At 46.3% G+C, this 13,340-nt stretch overlaps 2 protein-coding genes across 4 annotated transcripts; both read right to left on the bottom strand.

Annotated features, from left to right (window-relative positions):
- Positions 1–2,507: 2,507 nt before the first annotated feature.
- On the bottom strand, positions 2,508–7,047 carry LOC121662265 (kelch-like protein 23). The gene is made up of 3 exons (XM_042023225.1): positions 4,437–7,047; positions 3,292–3,703; positions 2,508–3,073 (listed from the first exon to the last, which is right to left on the bottom strand). Exons 1-3 carry the CDS (start codon positions 5,356–5,358, stop codon positions 2,761–2,763), a joined length of 1,647 nt encoding a protein of 548 aa, XP_041879159.1. The 5' UTR covers positions 5,359–7,047; the 3' UTR covers positions 2,508–2,760.
- A 1,165-nt stretch (positions 7,048–8,212) lies between these two features.
- LSM7 (LSM7 homolog, U6 small nuclear RNA and mRNA degradation associated) lies at positions 8,213–13,329 on the bottom strand. Of its 3 annotated transcripts, none has more exons than XM_042023242.1 (4): positions 13,222–13,327; positions 12,966–13,056; positions 11,658–11,729; positions 8,213–9,278 (listed from the first exon to the last, which is right to left on the bottom strand). In XM_042023242.1, exons 1-4 carry the CDS (start codon positions 13,261–13,263, stop codon positions 9,136–9,138), a joined length of 348 nt encoding a protein of 115 aa, XP_041879176.1. In that variant the 5' UTR covers positions 13,264–13,327; the 3' UTR covers positions 8,213–9,135. The 3 variants fall into 3 exon arrangements, with proteins under 3 accessions (XP_041879176.1, XP_041879174.1, XP_041879175.1); XM_042023240.1 differs by having other exon boundaries at positions 9,258–10,550; positions 13,222–13,329; XM_042023241.1 differs by having other exon boundaries at positions 9,258–10,532; positions 13,222–13,329.
- Positions 13,330–13,340: the final 11 nt, after the last annotated feature.

Below are 13,340 nucleotides of genomic sequence, written 5' to 3'. Positions count from 1 at the left end.
GTTTGCAGGCTGCAGTGCGGGAAGGCAGGCAGCCACCCTCTCTCTGTGGAACACCAACCTGGAGCAGGATGTCACCTCACTCCCACTAGCTGCACTGTGGTGGGGGTACAAGACCCTTCATTGGGATCCTTGGTGTAAGGGTTTGCCCATGAATTATTGTCCCTTGTCCCTTCAAGTACGATGCTTTTTTTTAAAGCCCCAAATGATACATGAGAATCTCAGCATTTAAAAGATTTATACAGCCTGCAGGGCACAACTGGCCCCTGGGCCCAGAGAACAGGCCCAGCCTTCGCTGCTGCAGCCCCATCATGGGACCCCAGCTCTGGCGGGGGAGCTGGCAAGGAGGGGAAGCCAAACTGGACCTAGAGGGCTCTGTTTCTGCAGGCCTGCTATCCTGACAGAGCTGTCAGAGTGGCAGGGTTGATTTTAACCAACACCTCTCAGTTTTTAAAGCCTCTCCCCTTCTCTGGAGATGTTAATCATTCAGCTCAGGAACTCTCTTGCTGTGTCACATCAGAGTACAGACTCTGACAACACAGATGACAGCAGCAGTTGCAGTGCAGCTTCCCAGCTTGCTTCTGCTGCAGCAGCAGGGTAGTCACTCACTCTCTCTCCACCCTTGGGAGGCCTGAGTTCCCTTGGAGATCAATCCCCTACCACCCTGCGTCCATAGTCCTGCTGTCGGGGTTTGACGCTGGCTACGTGCTAGGTACCCCCAAAAACCTACTCGTGTATTTTCCTCTGCTACAGCTGAGCAGAGAAGGGGAAATTAAAACAAAGACTTCATGAACTGAGATAAGGATTAGGGGGAAAACACTTTAAGATGAAACAGGTTCAAAACTTAAACAGTATAAAGAAAATTATTAACAGATTTAAAAGTAAAAAGGGTAATAAGAACTAAAATAAACCTTTAGAACACTTATTTTCTTCCCAGCCCCCTCTCTCTTTCCCACTGACAGCTCAAGGACAAAAAACATGGGGTTTTGGTAAGTATTTTACTTTCTAAGAATCTTTCTTCAGTTCGTTCAGAGAAAGGAGTTCTTTCTTCTGCTGTGCTGTGGGGTCCTTCGCCCAGGGGACAGTTCTCTAAGAATTTCTCTAGCGTGGTTTTAACTTTCACAAGCAGCAGCCCGGCCGATGTGCTGTAATGTGAGTCCCTCCCACAGCCAAGCAGTCTTCCCACAACTGCCTAGCGTGGGTCATTTTAGTTCATGGGGTTTAAGTCTTTTAAAGATGAGCTGTTCTAGTCTGGAAGCAAGGGTTCTCTATCTGTGGAAGCAAGGGTCCTCTCTCTCTCTGTTCGAGTTCCTCACTAGATTACAGCTTTTCAGTATCCACACGTTCCAGCGTGAGCACTGTTCCTTCATGGGCTGCATGTGGGTATCTGCACCCCCCAGGCACCTCCTGAATTACAGGGAAACAGTTTGTTGTGTTACAGTCCTCACCACAGCTTGCAGAAGAATTTCAGCTCCGGCACTTGGAGCACTTCTTCCCTCTCCTTGTTTTCACTGACCTCGGTGTCACCGTGTTGGTTCTCCTCACGTGTCCTCACTTTTCCTTTTTCTCTGACTTGGAAGAAGGTTGGTGTCTGTAGGTTTGTTTGTTCTCAAGTTCCAGCAGTTGAAAAGTTCTTAGAGAGCTTTGCTGCACTTGAAAGGTTGATCCTGCCCGGGCTCCGCACCGGGGAACGTTGGCCATGCTTTCATTGCCGGCCACGCCGTCTCTGCGGCACCGCACGGGCGGCCCCGGCCTCGGGAGGGCCCCGGCTGCACCAGGATGGCCCTCGGGGGCCGCCTCACCACCCCTCGGGAGAAGAAAGAGAACTGCCCGTGCTTTTTGCCTTTCTCAAATATGTCATCACAGAGGTGTTACCAGCTTCTCTAACTGGGCTGGTAACCTGCCCCTCGTCAGAGCCCTCAGCAATTACCTCTGTGCCAGAGTAGAAGCTTCGAGCAGCTCCTGCCACCCACTAAAACCAGGCTGTGTTAAACCAGCACACCTGCCTGGGAAATGCTCTTCCTCATACACAGTCTTTAATTACAGCTGTGTGCAGGATCCTGCTCCTTGCACTCTCATTTCAGTGCTTTGGGATGGGTATTTTTATTCTGAGTCTCTGCAGCTGTGAACCCAAAGAGGACTAAGGAAACTGAAGCCAGATTTTTAAGACTCAGTGTGCAAATGTTTGTCATCATATACCTGAATGCATAAATCCAGAATAGTGTCCCTCCTTCTGTGGTGCTCTCCAGCCTGGAATAAAGGTAATTTTAGCTATAATTACATAACCTGTGAAAATTGCTTATTTTATGGCTTGACAGCAGTTGCTGTTTGGGTGTTTGGTTTTTTTTTTTTTTTTTTTTGCGCTGTCCTACAGCACTGTGGGCTTATAATCCTGATGAAGATTCCCTTGACACACATTTGATTTATTTAGATCCTACAATACTTTCTAACACTGGTGCAGTGATTTTCCTGTTCGCTCCAGCTGTTCAAAGGACAGAGAGCCACAGAGGTTAAAGGTCAGAACAGCCCTTTATTGAGCATGAACCCTAAGGAGTTTATGTACCATAACAATACCATCACCATTTTCAATAATTACTTGCAGCCTTTGTGTAAACAAAGTTTTCACTGGCTTTTGCTTCGAGTTCATTTGTCAAGTAGAAAAAAAAAAGTAAAATTACAAAGGAACAAAAATTTTAAAATGTCACAGGCCAAAGTTGATGCAATCTAACTCCCTTCAGCTGTAAAGCACATGATCTTCCACTCTCATGCCCACGTATCGAATCTTCGCACAGAGACACAGCCATGAATAGGAAGGGGGCAAGGGAGTTTGTTATCTATGACCTGGCACATGTCAAGGTAGGGATCAAAGAGGACTACAGTGGGGAGGGCACTGTTTCCCTTCCTCTGTCCAAGGAGATAAATTTGTCCATTCACAGTGCTGCATCCCATGAAGAACTTCTGGGTCAAGCATTCCTCATTCACCTGGGTCCATTCATCTGTCTCCACATCAAATCGAAAAGCTCCCCCTCCTACAGTGTACAGAGCCCCATTCAAGGACGTGATGCAGAGGTCATACCTGAGAGGGAAGAAACCCTTGATCAGAATCAACAGGAAGATTTGGCCCCTGAAATATTCAGGGTGACCTTGGCCCTCAAATCAGAAGTCCTGTTTAAACAGAGAATCACAGAAGTGTTGCAGGGACAGGACTTCTGCATTTCTACAGAAATCTTCTTGGAGCAGGACCAACACTAAAACCTTTCATCTTCTGCCAGGTCCCAGAATATTATTTCATACCTTGGAAGAGGGGAGAATGAGATGACATCCCAGCTGTCTGTCTCCGTGTTCAGCCTTTGCACTCCATCATACACATGTCCATTCTCATCCAGGCCACAGACCACATAGATCCTGGCTCCCACACTGACTGCATCACCTCTCTCCACAGGCTGAGCCATAGGACTCATGCTTTCCCACTCCGACTCCATCAAAGCCATGCGCTCCACTGCTGGGATTATCCCTTCATCTGTGCTCCCTCCAAGAACATACAGGTAGAGCCCTACTCCTACTGCACAGTGGCTATTGCGGGACTTCTTCATGGCTGGCCCTTCCAGCCAGCAATTGTCCAAGCAATTGTAGATAAGCACCCAATCCACACTGTACCACACAAACTCATCCCGGAAATATCCTCCTGTCACAAAAAGGAAGCTCCCTGGAAAACAGCAAAGAAAATATTAGTCACATGAAGGCTAAAAATTGCTACTGATAGCTGGGATTCTCCTTTTTCCCTGGGCTGTACTGGTAAGGTGCAAGATGAGGAGAGAAAATCACTGCTCTGTCAATTGTTTGCAGTATTTAATTCCTCATCCACACAGATACACTGCGCCTACAGTATGCAGCCAGTCTTTCCAAACCTGCTCCCATTTTTGAACAGAATCATGGAAACACTGGTTGGAAAGAACCTCAGGGATCTCACTTCCAAACTCCTACCAGAAATGGGACTATTACCAACACTAATACAAGAAGCCATAGTATTGTGCTGGCTTGAAAGTCTCCGAGCATGAAGATTTCCCAACATCTATGGATAAGCTTAATGTAATGGCAACTATAAATCAGAAGTCACCTGTCATCTGTCTAAACCACTACAAAAGAGAAGGCCAAAAAAATATACTGCTTAAAGCCAAGTCCTTAGACTAATTCCAGATAAAGCCACTGTAAGGAGCTCAACAGACTGCATAGTTTCTGCTACATGAGAAGAAATAGTGTTGTCTAGCATTCTCCCAGGACTAAGGAAAACAAAACCATTCTTTGAACAGATATGAATACCAATATGAATGAAGTTTTAGCAATGCTGTGCACAATTTTACAGCAACAGCTGGACTCCCTGCATTTGGGACTCTCAACTTCTGTTTGCATTTGCTCAGTCTCCCTTATCTGTAAGTTACCTACTGCTGCCACTGCGTACTGGGTGAGGTTCCTGCGCTGCAGTGGAGAGCAAGCCTGCCAGGTCCCTGTTTTAGGTTGAAAGAGAAATAATTCTTGCTGTTCCTTGTCATGCTTTCCTCCCAGGACATATAAGGTATCATAGCTCCGACCAGCATAAGGACACAGTTTCGGATTTTGCCAGCTGGGTGGAGGACAGCTGTCTAACTTCTTTATTAGTCTGGAAAAGATATCTGTCTCTCCAGTGCACCTGCTGCGTTTCACCAAGATATCGAGGAAGGACAAACTCAGAAAAGTGACCCTGACTTCGCCCACCAAATCCAGAAATTCTTCCTCTCTTGTTGCCGGGTCCTCCATTATCCAAATCATAATACTGTCAAAAACCACATCCTCTCTTGAAACGAAGAGGTCATCACTTTTCAGGAGCTGCATCAGCATTTCCTTGGGTAGTGCCTTAAACTCCTCCTGGCATATCACATCTCCCCAGTGAGTGAGAGCCACATTCATAGCAGACACATACAACTCTGTAAAGGCAAATTGCTGTGAGTAGGTCATCAGGCCCAGGCAGTTGGAAATATGCAGTTCTCTCTCCAGAAACTTCTCACACAACAGTTTCACCCTGTCAAACTGAAAAAAATCAGCTGTTTCCAGTAAGCTGGTTACATTTTCTTGACCTATGAGCACTTGGGCTGTGCGAGTGAACTCAAGTAGCGCCTGAAAAGGCACTGCATCAATCCCTTTGATCACTATGTGCTGTTCAGAGCTCTCTCTTGCTCCTCCAAAAAACATGGCTTCAAAATATCGACTATGTACTGAAAGCACCCTACGGCTGACCTGGAAGAGCCTCTCTCCAACCTCAAGAACTGTGTCTGCAATCATTTCTGTGTGAGGTCCCAGCTCCTGTGGCTCTTGTGCAGGCTCCATGCTTGTAGACTGCCAGGCAGTTAATTTTAACTCAGTCTTATGCTTCCCTTACCCATGTGAGATCTCTGGAAACATTATCCCCCTAGCTAGGATAAATATGAGATAAGCCAATCTTGTCCTAAAAATAGAATGTTTTCTACTCTCCTGCTTTGCTCTTCTGTCTTTCCTGTTGCTTTCTGAACAGCAATAGCAGAACTGCTGTATAACCAGAAAAATGTAGATTTGACTGGTATCTACTTTTACTAGGTAAGACCACAGCAAATTAGGGGAGCTGTTGCCCAAGCAAAGAGCCTAGGGTAGAAAGAAAAAACAGGAGAAACAACCAAAGCTTCCTAAGCACTGGGTAAATACCAAAAAGTTGTAGAAAACATTGAACCCATTTGGAAAAAAGCAACCATTACCTCATCTTTCATTAGTTCAAATTTAATCAAATACCAAAGTGATTACAGTTTTTATTATGTACCTAACTTTATACTTTAGTAAGAGAGAAGAGGAAGGAGTAAGCCCCCATTCAAACCCAGATGGCTTTATGTGTTCAGTCATCTTCAATCTGAATGCACTAAATAAATACAGATGTAGGACAAGCAACAGCTCACTGATGCCACAGTGAATTTTTCCAGACCTATTAAGTGAAGAGATTTGCATAGTGACCTTGAAGTAGAGCCCCTTACCCAAAGAGCCCATACCAGCAAGACTCACTCCCAGTTCTTGGCAGAGCTCAGCAAACAGAAACTGTGCCAGTGCCTCACCACCCCCATCATAAAAACTTTCTTCCTTATTCCTAGTCTGGATCACCGCTCTTTTAGCTTAAACCATTATCCCTTGTCCTATCACAACCCCTTGTTCCTATCCTGCTAAAATGTCTGCCCCCTATAGTTTTCATATTCTTCTTTTCAGGTACTTGACTCCCAAGTCTAACCCGGAAGTCTGCACTACAGAAAAGGAGAGCCATGCAGCTCACAATAAAGACCAAGCAACCAATCGGCTGAGCAGGAAATGCTGGGAACACGCCCCTCTCTCGAGCTTACACACTTGACCCATGGCTTCAGGCAGATCTCCCTGCACTGAGAGCCCAGAATCCACCCCAGAGAGCTGTTTCTGATGCTACACTTAGAGTGCAAAGATAATGCAGCATGTTACTGGCATCAACACCAGCAATCTTTATCCCACCTAAAGAACAGTTCAAGACTCTGCTCAGGCTGACGGCAAGCAAATTCTACTCCTCACACTCTAAATAAGGACTCTCTTTTGAATTGTGCAGTTGCATGAACAAGTTTTGTAGCATTAGAAAAAAACTAAATCGTGAGGAGCACTACTTTATAGACAGCTCTGTGAGCCCCCAGATTAAAATCCAGAAGCATCCAAGTTCACACAGGCAATACATCACACAAGACACCTGGTCCCTAGTTTCAGAGCCTCCTGGAAAAGCCAGATTCACTGAACTGAAATTTACTCTAAGCTTCACCCCTTTCAGAGCTGACCTATGAAAGGTTATGCACGGGAGAACAGTGCTGTTGCCAAAATAACCAATACAACCTGTACTTGCCACATGTTCTTGTCAACCTTCAGGAACAAAACTGCTGCTGCCAGCAGAACAATTCACTCTGCCACAGCCTCCTGTCTTGGTTTGAAAGACAGGTGTCTGCTAAGGAAGGCAGAAGTCTCCCTTGAAGTGGCAGATGTAACCCCTTTCCCTCCGAGTTATTATGATTTTGAAATCAAGGGCCTTTAGGCAAAGATGTGGGAAATAGGAATAACAGTTCTTTACTATTATATATCTCTATGTGTATAACCAGTCAAACAAACAGCAATAACTCTGGCAGTAACAGCAAAAAATCCCAAACCCAGTCCCAGCCTTCTCGGCTGTCAGGCCCTTTCCCCTCGGGTGCAGTTCCGCTCGCAGCCGGCAGGGGCGCTAGCGGCTCCCGGTGAGCAGGGCAGGTGCGATGGTTCCCCCGCGGCTGCAGGGGGCGCTCCGGAGCGAGCTCGGGGAGCACGCGGCACCGGTGCCCCGGGATCCCGGGAAGGGATGGAACAAAGGCTTCACAAACCCTGGGCAGCCGATCCCGGTGTCCGGCCGGACCCTCGGGAACAGCAGGCTGGAACGGCAGGGACAAGCACAAATCCCGGGTGGCAGACGAGATGTATCCAAACTGCGGTGGGAACCCCCCGGAGGTCTGGGCAGGCAGGGTGAGCAGGGCTACAACGCAGCGAAGGCTCGAAACAACGGCAGGGGCAGGGCGGCCACGGCCCAGCTCCCAGCGGGGCAGGGAAGGTGGGCTTGGGATCGCGGCGTTGTTTCCAGCAGAAAGCAAAGTAGCCGAAGCAAGCAGACTCCTCTCTCTCTCTCTCTCTCTCTCTCTCTCTCTCTCTCTCGACGCAGAGAGCGAACTGACCCCACACCCAGGTGAAACAAAGGAGTAGCCAAGCCCACCCCACCCCCAATGGGCAGCTCTTTTGTCTTTCTTAAGTACAGCCATTTGTCCCCTAGCAACATGCATATGGGAAAAAATTCCTTTAACAGGAAAAAAAAACCCCTAGGACTAAACTAAAACCCTAACACCTCCTCATAAAGAGTCCTCTATAAAGGGAAAAACAGGTGGCAAAAGCAGGTTACATACAGGCTGCAGGTACATACCTCAATCGGGCAGTCTTTGAAACGCTTCCGAAGTGGAACCAGATGCTCTCAGGCCTTTCCCATTGATTCCCTGTCTGAAGCATGGCTTCTGCTCTGGTCCCTCCTGATCCTGCAGTGTTTATGCAGCTCCTGAACTAACTTAATTTAGTTTTACGGCTGGAGAACTGTAATATCAGCTGTTGTGCACTTTTACAGACTAAAAACCAGACATTTAGAAACAGATTATTTTGTCTTTATTCACTCAAAACTCCTCAAATCTTGCATTTTCTGCAGTATAAAAGAAATAAAAATGTTTACTTACAAATCAAGTTATAACAAGCAGAACCACAAGTGGATAGCTACAATATAAAAATATGCAGTATTTCCAGACACTGCCTACAAGTGAACAAACATTAGGATATTAAATATTCTTCCCCTAAAATTCCAAGTATCAAATAGATACCTCCATAAGGTTCAAGTCACTCAACCAAGATCAACCACAAGTTAGATCAGTGCTCCTGTAGAAAATGTGTGAGCCTGCTGATACACAGATTACAGCCCACCAGATCTGGAACAAGTGCTAGAAAAGACCTTCTTGGCTACATTCCTTGCAAAGGTGATGACACTACACAAGGAAGTAATTTTCCTGCACAAAAGAGACTGAACTCAACAGCAGAAGACTACAACATAATGTTTCCCCAGCTGAGTGCTGATATCTAAGAGGAAGAAAAACATGTTCTACTGTATTTAGGCTTTAGACTAATTCAGATTAAATACATTTTAATGTATTTAAAAATGGAAAAAATATAACCAATACTCAGGGCATTCTTAACTGATTTTATGGGGTTGTTTCAAAACTCACAAGATCAAGGTCGTCTCAGACAATTCATGACAATATGTTCTCTCCTGTCAGCTCTAAACAACGTAGTTACATACTTATTTGGGGGTGGGAGGAAAACAAGAACATACTTCTTACATTCCTCATCCTCTCATCATTTATGAAAGCCACAAAAATAAAAGTTGACTTTTTTTCCCACTATCAAATACACATTCAAACTCCCCCCTCCCCCCAAACCAGGAAGTGTATGTATCTCATACACTGATAGTTCTCTCCAATGACTTGCACCCCTGAAGTTTTCAGAGACAATCCAAAGAAAGCATTAGCCATCTTGCTGCTGAATGAAAGGGTTTGGAATAGCTTCCATTCCATCCTGTGGACAAATCAGAACCACAGAAGTCCCTCTGCAAACCACAAGTCCCAGCTGACGTGTGTCTTCTGTTAATTTGAATTGATCATCTGGATCTAAAAAGCAGAGATCCACGGTTAGAACAGGAAAGTAAGAAAAAGAAACCAAATTCCATCAACTGCAAAAGGCACAGACATGCATGTTCTTTCCTGGTATAACTGCTTTGTTTTATTGAACACATGGACTATACAGGTGATGCAGCAGTGACATCTGATGTTTTCAAGACCTTCCTGACAGTGAGCAATACAGAACTTTGTATGCAACAAAAAGCAGAACACATTTATTAAAGAATTCAAAGGCCCTTTCATTCATCTAACCAGTAGTATACATGCAAGTGATTAAAAAAAAAGCTCTTGATTCCATTTCAAATGTCATTACAGACAAACACTTGGGGATCAATGTCAATCAGAAAAAGACCCTGACCTGTAAATGCACTAGGGAAGAGAGCACCGGTCCGTTCCCAGACCAGGCCAAACAGGGCTGGATCGGGACAGACAAACACTTACGAATCAGCCAGTGCTACCTTCCATGAGATCGCTCTGTATTCAATAAAAATGAACACCACATTTTAAAACTACCTTTTAAAGAGAATTCAATGCTTCAGGTATTTCCTTTTAAGGAGGTAAGGGAATACTCTCCAAAAACACTGTCCTATCAAATGATACATTTTGTTTCAGAGAGGAGAAAGAGACACACTGCTTTATTCAAGCTTTAGAAGACAAGAGTGGCCAGTAAGATAACTAGAGAGGAGCTCAAGCAAGGACTACCAACAATGTTGTATCACAGGGAATGTGCTTAATCTAACTTCTGCTGTAGAATCATAGAATGGTTTGTATCGGAAAGGACCTTTAAAGGTCATCTAGTGCAGCCCCCCAGCAATGAGCACAGACATCTTTAATTAGCCCCAGTTGCTCGGAGTCCCACCTTTGAATGCTCCCAAAGATGGGGCACATACTACCTCTCCAAGCAACTTGTCCCAGTGTTTTTATCATGATCATTATAAAAAAAACCCCTTCCTTATATCTAAATCAACCCTATTTCAGTTTAAACCCATTACCACTTGCCCTGCCACAACAGGGCCTGCTGAAGCATTCATCCCGTCATTTTCTTTTATGTCCCTTTAAAGTACTGAAAGACCACAATAACATCTCGTAAGAGCCTCCTCCTCTCCAGGTGAACATCCCCAGCTCTCCTAGCCTGGCTCCAGCGGAGAGGGGCCCCAGCCCTTGAAGCATCTCCATGGCCTCCTCTGGATTCACTCCAGCAGCTCCACGTCTGTCTGATGTTGTTCCCCAGGACTGGAGGCAGCTCTGCAGGTGGGGTCTCACCTGAGGGAGGCAGAGGAGCAGAATCCCCTCCCTGGGATGAATCCCCCATCCCTGCTAGGCATGCAGCCCAGGATACAGCTGGCTTTGTGAGCTGCAAGCACATTGTCCAGCCTCTCATCCACCAGCATGTCCAAGTCTCAGCAGGGCTGCTCTCCATCTGTTCATCCCCCAGCCTGCATTTATACCAGGGATTGTCCCAAACCAGGAGTAGGACCTTGTACTTGGGTCTTGTTGAACCTCATGAGGTTCCTGTGGGCCCACTTCAAAAACTTGTCCAGGGTCCCCTGGACGGCCCTGTCCTTCAGGTGTGTCACCTGCAGACTGAAGGTGAACTTGATCCCATTGTCTGTGTCCCTGATGACCACTAAACAGTACTGGTCCCCACAGAGATCCCTGAGGGACACCCCTTGTCACTGATGTTCATGATGACATTAAGCCATTGACTACTACCCTCTGGACCATCCAACCAATTCCACATTCACCAAACAGTCCACCCGTCAAATCCATCTCTTTTCAATTCAGAGAGAGGGATGTTGTGAGGGACTATATCAAAGGCTTTACAGAAGTACAGATAAAAGACATCTGTAATCCCTTTCCTTGTCCACTGATGGAGTCACTCCATCATAGAAGACCACTGGGTTGGTCAGACAGGATTTTCCCTTGGTAAAGCTATGGTGGATGTCTCAATTCACCTCCCTGTCCTCCATATCCCTTAGCAGAGCTCCAAGGAAGATCTGTTCCATGATCCTCCCAAGCACAAGAGGTGAGGCTGACAGGACAGTAGTTCCCAGGCTCCTTTCTATCCTTTGGAAAAATGGGTTCAATGTTTCCCTCTTTACCATCATCTGACTGCCATCGCTTTTTAAATGTTTTAGAGTAGCTTGGGAACTACATCAGCCAATTCTCTCACGACGCTCGGATGCATCTTGTCAGGTCCCATAGACCTGCCACCCCATCTCTTTCTTTACAACATAGTTGTCCCAAGCATACTGCAGTTTGGGTGATGTTAATCTGCAGTTTCTGCTTATTCACTCACAGAGCTGTAAGATTTCTGTTAAGAAAACCACTCAGGGAGGGGAAGCTTTCCAAAGGCTGTATGTTACTTACCTCGCATATACTCAATGGTACCATCCAGCACAAGGTTCAGAAGAGGGTCAAATCCTTTCAAGACACCACTTGCTGTTGAAGACCACACAGAAAACAATGATTAGGACCAAAACAAGGTATACAGCAACATAAGACTGCATGAAAGGTACATTCAGTTCTCCAGCGCTGTTCCCTCCTTCAGGCAAGACCAAGCAAATGAGACCAGAGATACTAAAGAGTGTCCTCTTTCTCAACGGCAAGTACACAAAAGCTGGTCTACATTGTGCCAATTAAAACTTACAGACTTTTCAATCAATTCTTCAAAATGTTCTTCAAGACACTGACATTTCTGCTTTCAGCCAATTTCAAGGGCATTTTAATAATCTTTCTGCATAACAAATCAGTACAAGTCACGCAAAGAAAAAAAAAAGGCAACCCCAAAACAGAATACATATCCTAAATGAAATGTTATGGTTAAAAATTAAGCAAGACCATATTTTAAGTTTTTCCTCAGAAACACCATCTTCCAGCTGCCCTCCTGGCACATCATCTCTTTAGCTTAAGCACTGCGTCACGGGAAGACACTACAGATAAACCAGCACTTCGTCCTAATGCAGGACATGATTCCACAAGACTAGTCACTAAATATATCACGAAATTACACAGAGCGACTTCCCAGTTTGAAAAACACACTTATCAGTAAGGAGTGCAGGAGTCCAAGCAACTGCCAAACTCTCATAAGCTTTAGGTCCCAGTGGAGGTTTATAATGCAGCACATGGTTAAGTCAGACAAACAAGTGCCGGCGGGTGGCACCAACCGCATTGGGATGTATCTTCCCAGCTGGGAAGGGACAGAGATGGAAAGGCATGGTGGCATATATTGCACCATGAACTCCGGGCATGCTTACCATGTCAAGAGATGAAAGGCACGACAGTTGTATTAATTGTTACATCCATAAATGTTTCTTTGTTGCTTTAAGTGCACCCTTGCAATGCAAAAAAAAAAAAAAAAAAAAAACAAAACCCAACAACAACAACAAAAAAAACCAACAACCCAGCCAAAATAAGGCCCTTCAAGACAACTAATAAAAGAAGAAATGCATAGATGAGCCATAAAGATAAAAGTGCACCCAGGAGATTAATGGAAAAGTAAACGAGAAAAGCTTCACACCGGTAACTGCAACCACTAGTAAGTAACAGCACCCGCTACTCCTCGCCTTCCCTTGAAGGGAAGCAGCGTGAGCAGGAAGGCAAAGCCGACAGGCGCTGGCTGAGGGAAAACGCCGAAAAGCAGAAGAGATTCGTGCTGCAGCCACGCGCCGGGCTCACCTTCCCGCCCGCCCTGGAACTTCACCCGGATGGTCTTGTCGATGTACTTGGAGAGGTCCAAGATGCTCTCCTTCTTCTTCTTCTCCTTATCCTACGGCAGAGCACAGATGGCCCAGTTAAAGCGCGCTCTCCGCGGGGACACAGCCCCGGAGCACTCCTGCGGGATCCCGCAGCGGCGGGACGGGGGCACGGGTGCGGAACCGGGTCCGGGGGGCCCAGCGCGCAGCCACAGAGCCCAAGCCACCCCACTCCTCACCGCCATCTTCCCCGCGCCGCCGCCACCGCCGCCGCTCGCCATTTCATTCGGCGCCGCCAGAAGTGACGTCGCGCCCCGGCGGAGCCCGTTGGCGGCTCGGGGCGGCGGGGCGGGACGTC

Source organism: Corvus kubaryi, unplaced genomic scaffold (genome assembly GCF_017639235.1).
Source record: "Corvus kubaryi isolate FWS band 111438036 unplaced genomic scaffold, C.kubaryi_AGA036_p1.0 37241, whole genome shotgun sequence".
In the NCBI taxonomy this organism is placed as follows: domain Eukaryota; kingdom Metazoa; phylum Chordata; class Aves; order Passeriformes; family Corvidae; genus Corvus; species Corvus kubaryi.
The sequence above is the reverse complement of the archived record's forward strand: the minus strand, read 5'-3'. Positions and strand labels throughout refer to the sequence as shown.

Coding starts and splice junctions, on each gene's coding strand:
- LOC121662265 (XM_042023225.1), bottom strand. CDS start 5,358: ATGGAGCCTGCACAAGAGCCACAGGAGCTGGGACCTCACACAGAAATG. Junction 3,704..4,436: donor GTACGCAGTGGCAGCAGTAG/GTAACTTACAGA, acceptor GCTGTTTTCCAG/GGAGCTTCCTTTTTGTGACA. Junction 3,074..3,291: donor TCATTCTCCCCTCTTCCAAG/GTATGAAATAAT, acceptor CTTCCCTCTCAG/GTATGACCTCTGCATCACGT.
- LSM7 (XM_042023240.1), bottom strand. CDS start 13,263: ATGGCGAGCGGCGGCGGTGGCGGCGGCGCGGGGAAGATGGCG. Junction 13,057..13,221: donor GCGGCGCGGGGAAGATGGCG/GTGAGGAGTGGG, acceptor GCTCTGCCGTAG/GATAAGGAGAAGAAGAAGAA. Junction 10,551..11,657: donor TACCATTGAGTATATGCGAG/GTAAGTAACATA, acceptor TGCCTCCCTCAG/GTGAGACCCCACCTGCAGAG.